This window comes from Saccoglossus kowalevskii, chromosome 5 (genome assembly GCF_978046115.1).
Source record: "Saccoglossus kowalevskii chromosome 5, keSacKowa6.1, whole genome shotgun sequence".
Lineage (NCBI taxonomy): Eukaryota > Metazoa > Hemichordata > Enteropneusta > Harrimaniidae > Saccoglossus > Saccoglossus kowalevskii.
The window spans coordinates 36,288,430-36,294,704 of NC_140645.1; the positions used below are offsets into that span (position 1 = coordinate 36,288,430).

A 6,275-nucleotide genomic window follows, 5' to 3' on the forward strand; every position below is an offset into this window, starting at 1 on the left:
CTGTCATGTGCTCAAATTTTCTACATTCTGTTTATACCTCCATGGTCTAGTCGATAAAATCGTGGAAGGTACTAACGTTAGTACCTTTCATGATTAAATTTTAATAATAATCGCTTTACATACTGTCAACGTTCTTCTCCAAATTTCTTTGGATTCGTTTTCTTTCGTCACTGTCATAGTCGACCCCAAGACGGTTTCATAATCGGCTGTTTGAAGAGCGAGAAATTCAACGAAATTAATACTTGTATTACTAGTCTGAGCTTGTACTGAATGCAAGAGACTGTTTATATTTGCTATGGGTGGTGACTATTATGCAAATTATCTGTCTATTATGTCTTTGGCTGATTAATTAAAACATAGCTTTCAAAACAATGACATGTGCTTTTGTTTTTAATTAACAAAAATTGATTTTTACACCCTATAAAAACATCCAAATCACTTTTTTTCCTACTGAGTGTTTGCTCCTTGTAGTTAAGCATTGAAAAATACAAAAAAGTAGAATTTTGGGTTTCAAAGCAAAAAAACCTACACAGCATCCTTAAGAGAAAATAAATACGTGGTTGTTGTTTATGTTTCAAGTTTTTAACTGCCCTATGTAATGAGGATTACATTTGTAATACCTTGGCATACACTTCTTTAGTTCAGGTTTGCGAAGTGTAGCACAAAACCAATTAGCAATGCAAACAACAAAAGATTTATTAAAACAAATTTTGAGCATATTTGGGGAAACAAGTATGGTATACAATGTATCATGTGGTAGAGGAGACTGAGATTCCACTCTGTTTAATCAAGGCACTGAATGAAACTGACATTTTTATATCTTTCATCAAAAAACCGAGTCAGAACATTATTTTATATTCAGGAGTTACTGCCGTGTATTCAACTTTATCCTAAGTTAGATACACATCATCAACTAAAATTGAATTTTTGCCACAGAATATCATTTCTCAGTTGTTCAAAAAGGAGTGTTTTGGAAACAGATTGACAACATTCCATTTTGTAGCTAATTTTTTAAAGATTTATTCAGATAGAAATAGATTATTGATCGTATCAATTTTCTGACAATAATTATACTGATAATGAGTAGCAATTCTGTTGATTTGTCAACTGTACAATGAGTTAAAACCAAAACATCTCTCCAAATATTACCACACTATTCCAACTTTTTAAGTTATACATTTGTTACGATTGCACATGTCAATTGTGAGCAATTTAGTCAACTATATTTTGTTTGCCATGAACGCATGGTTACAGTAGAGTGACAGTTATTGATAGTTTTATTTAGTATCATATTTTTTTTTGCAGTGCTCTTAGATATAGTTTACTTACATTTGTATACATTTGAGTTGGTGAAATATTGTATCCGAATAAACATTATTGTTAATGTATTAAACAAAGCCTATATGATACAATAAAATACTGAACACTAGTGTCTGCTGGGAAGTAGCGTTCACTATTTTCTAATTTACTCATCAAAATGTTACACTTTTTAATTATCTAATATTAATGAATTCCAGCCATTGAAGGTTCATAGAAATAATTTGATTCGTTAAGTGAATCTATTATCTACAGTTGTATTTATCAGACAACGGAGTAACTACTGTGGTAATGTAATGTTACTATAAATGTTTGACTATGGTACACACAGTATGGTGAAAACTAGGCTATGTAAGCTTCAATTACTGTAGAATCACATGACATAAATCATTCTATGTGCAGGTTAGAAATAAACATAGCGTAACTATTAAAACCTTGCCCATTGACTACCACCAGCTACTAGATAGATGGGTTATATCATAGGTATATGATATATATACACTACAGGTAGAATTGAAGGTTACATGAAGTGTGAAGGATACAACATAGACACTAAATGAATACGACTTTAACCATGCATTTATTTTCAATTAATTACACTACACTCTGTGACATCAGTTTCTCTGTAACCATACTTACATACAGCTCCCAGATCAATTTATTATAAAAAAAATAGTGCAAAATGATGTTTTCAAAATAATCAATGGTACAATAAGTAATCATAACCATATGATCTTGAAATATATTTTGAAACATTTTCTGAATTTATTGACACATCCCAGTGCTGACAAATGCCATGATTAAGCACAGCAACACCAACGAGGACCAACATTTTCCCCTCATATACATTCCCCTTCATCTAGATGAGATAGGCAAAGTAATAACAAAAATGACAAAATAATTAATGACATCCAATACAGTAATATTTATATTCTATTCATATCTACAAGAATATAATAACAAAGCATGTGGTCATTACAATTATCTGTGTCTATTATGTATTTATTAGTTATTGCCTGTACACGTAGTAAATGATAATTATTTTGTGGGTGACGGTAGTAATTACATTTTTATCACATAAGCATAACATTTTCGAGAGCCAAAAAAAGCATATTTCTATGATCACTTGTAATTTTGAAGCCAATAATTAAATGATGAAATATTTGTAGGAGGGGAATTTTGGATTTTTAGGGTAGTTCTGTGCATAAGTACACATGTAGGTAACATGATGTGGTCAGTGATCTTTACAAGAATGTCTGTGACATAGATTGCTGAACTATCAATAAAGCGATACAGTGATCATTTGGTAAGTGTGTGAGCTTTCAATAAATTGAATTAGACACCTATATAGTGTAAATATTGGTGAACACTGCAACAAGCCATAAATATAACAAATAGGCAGTTGGTAATCAAAGTTCTTAGTAATTCTTAAATATAACCAGGTATCTAATGATGAGACCCACTTTTTTTTCAAACTTTTATTTCACATTTACTGGTAGTTATGACAGTAAATATTACGAAACTTGTTACTGCTTCTCATTACCTGTGAGTGTATTCTTATTTTTATTGAAAATATGTGATTTTTAATTTTTCTATTTAAATTAGAGAAATAAACAAACCAGAAAATAGTTGCAAACTTCTTGTCTATTGTTATAAATAACAGTTTTTATCTTGTGTGGTTTTGTTCTCTTGCAATTATTAATGTTTAAAGCGATGACATTAGAATGTACGGATAAATTACTAGTTTTTACTCTCGACAGGACTACTTCTGTTTTGTCCATTTTTCCCCCAAATCAGAGAGGCTATGTTATTTCTGTGATACGCGAGAAGAATTGGATTTAGTGGTTGCTATGGTACTTAAAATACCTCTACTAAAATGGTGCCGACAGGACCAAAGACAAAAATGAGCAATTTGCATGAACGTTATTTCTGGCATTGCTCATAGTCTAAAACTCATGATGAAATCCTTTTAACAGTTACTTGGAAACACTTTGAACAATTATCATTTCAATGCCATGAAAATAAACCTAGCACAGATTACGGGTGTGTATAGAAAACAACAACTACAATAACAAGATACAAGTTAAATACTTTTACATTTATTAAATAATGTTTTTGAATATTGCATTACAGGTCGATTTGAAGCAACAAAACATCGTCACATTTCCCTATCCTACCATATGTGGTGCACTTCACCGGTACGCAAAATTGCAAATTGTGCGACACAGGTTTCAAAATAACATGCGATGATGAGAAGCATAAACCTTTTTTGGACTAACAAATTTCCAACATTTAGTCAAAAGCATGGACAACTTTCTTATCTTCTCACTAGTGTAAACAAAGAACCTATTGTTATTAAACTATTAATGTTTAATAACTATAATAAATGGTGTTTAACATAATTATATAGACTACTGTAATAGTAATATAAACAAAAACATGTATACTCAAATTATTTTTCGCATTTTTTATAAAACAAAAACAAGCCCCAAACCCACATCTTATTTTCAAGTTGACTACACACTGTCACTCTCTCAATATATGAAACCTACATAGTTGATCAGGGTAGTACAAATATTTCTAGCAGTGAAAATGAAATGGCTTACAGCATTGTTAGGCCCCTTTCACTCATTTGAGGTCTGCCTTCAATTTTCAAACTCCTATAATTTTTAGAAATATAATATAATCCAAATACAAAATATGTAAATCTTTATGAATAGACTAATCAATGAAAAATTAAATTTAATATTGCCATTTGAAAAGTGTAAAGAGTACTTTTCTGGAAGAAAATGTAAATACATTTACCAAAACTGGTATCCAAAATTACATATTATTTTGGACAGATGAACTAGAAGGATACTTATTGTTTACGGATATCTAATGTCATAACTGATCTGAACAGAACAGAAAAGAAGCGAACAACTGCCGTGACTCTCGACTAACCTGTTAGTCAACTAACATTCCCAACTCAGTATTTGTAACTCCGGGTCAACGAACACGGATTGCAGATCGATACATACTCGTTGTACATACCTTAACACCAATGTCATATACGTTATGTCACACTGTCCAAACAGTTGTCTATTTGTTTACGTTTTTAATCTCACTGGAGATACCAGTGTTAACACGTTTTCTGACGCGATCATACACGGTTAAGAGTCAGTTGAGATCGCTATCCTGTGAAATCTCTGACGTTAGAAGCAGCATGTCTACTGAATATATGAACAGATGCAATTCTGAACAGAGATACCTACCTTAACGGACAACAACAATGATATACTGAGAAGTTGAAGAAGATGACACATCGCCATCTTGGAACAGGAGAAACACAACCCAGAAAGTTTTCTGCGCATGCCCAGTCAAATCACGTCAGTCAAAAACGTAGTGAAAGAACAATTACCTGTCTCAAAATACGTAAAAGAGTTCACCTAAACAATTTTACGTTAGTATGCGAACCTATATTGTCGAATTGTATGAAAGCAATTAATTTGTTACACGTAATAGTTTTTAATAGTTATTTATACGAGCCTGACTGTGTACATTGCTCTAAAACATCGACCACGTTCTATAGACGGGAAACTGAATATTAATATCAAACAAGTGCGAGTGTGTAATACATCAATTAAATTCCGATTCCTTTCATACGATGACGTCATTGCAGCTGTTGTCGCAGTAATGTTTGACTTGGTAGCTGTTAATGAGAATAGTACCCCGGATGTGCCACATCCACATGGTGTACGTAAAAGATCCTGTCAGGTTAACAGTCTTTTTGATATCAAATAATATTAATGTAATAAATATTTTCAATCTATTTTAACCAGATTGTTTTTCTCTTCTTGTTGCACGTGATGTTTATTGCGGGCAATTAATGATGTCTTTAATCTTTGTGAAATAATCGGAATGTTATTCAATTATCCAACCTTTTATAAGTTACGTGAAAAGAGAAAGAAATGAAACGCAACTAACCATCACGTGATCAGCTCAGGTAAATATAGATATGTTGTTTCATTGTGTTCGCCAATCATTAGTTTCATTGATACGTAAACAATAATTTCCCTTATTTGCACCAGGCCAGCGTTGGATACACCGCCCAGTAATTCACAGATGATATGCGTACGATACCATTTTTCCAGACGGACCTAACAAACCATTTTTTTTTTTTTTTTGCATTTACCCGAAATCTGTCTATTGAAAAAAAAATATTTGCGGGTTTTGCGGACATCCTAAGTGTTACAAAAATACCCCCTTTCCGCCTTTTTACCTTTATTCAATGTGCTTTAACTAGTTGAATGCCGGCGCGCACTATAAGCATGTCAGTGGACGGGTAAGCAGCGGTAATACTGTACCCTGGTATCTCGGATAACGTCGAAGACCGGGCCCCATATCGGCTGAAGTATCTGGTCACCATCGGATGAAAGAGAAAACGCAATTATAAACAGTTTATTGATTGCGGTAGTCGTTAATAACCCATAACAATCCTCGGGGGGGGGGGTTGACAAGAATTATAAATAGGAGAATACAAACAAACAAAAAACTCAACAATTCTAAATTCCAGATTTTAACAGAATGAAAATATTAGATAGGTAGGTGTTGTTGTCTTATTTCAAAACAAGTATTTATTAATAAATACTTGGCAAGAGGGATGGACACATTCTTATTTTGCACAATAACAATAAATTTGTCATTTTTATCCTTCAGTCACTAAAAAATTATATAAAACATGCTTCTCTGTTTCAATGAGTAAGACTCATTTCCTTGTTCACTTGGTAGAACTGTATACAGAGGGGGCAAGGGTTAATTTCGTTCAACGTAATTGCAATATTTTTTTGTTCGTACAACGTAAATTGAAAAAATAAATTCGGTAATTGTGTAATCAGGCTAAACGTACAACGTAATCAATCAAATATTTTGTTCGTACACTGTAAAAATGTGTCATTTTGCTCAGTACGTACAAGAAT

The 6,275-nt window shown here is 32.5% G+C and overlaps 1 protein-coding gene across 2 annotated transcripts in view; it reads right to left on the reverse strand.

Annotated features, from left to right (window-relative positions):
- Positions 1 to 4,650, reverse strand: part of LOC102803642 (protein sel-1 homolog 3-like) — a 47,357-nt gene extending 42,707 nt beyond the window's left edge. For both annotated transcript variants that reach the window (XM_085499378.1, XM_085499377.1), the window contains exon 1: positions 4,572 to 4,650. In XM_085499378.1, the coding sequence (XP_085355504.1) occupies positions 4,572 to 4,628 (57 nt within the window). In that variant the 5' untranslated portion in view covers positions 4,629 to 4,650. The remainder of the gene's footprint in view (positions 1 to 4,571) is intronic.
- Positions 4,651 to 6,275: the final 1,625 nt, after the last annotated feature.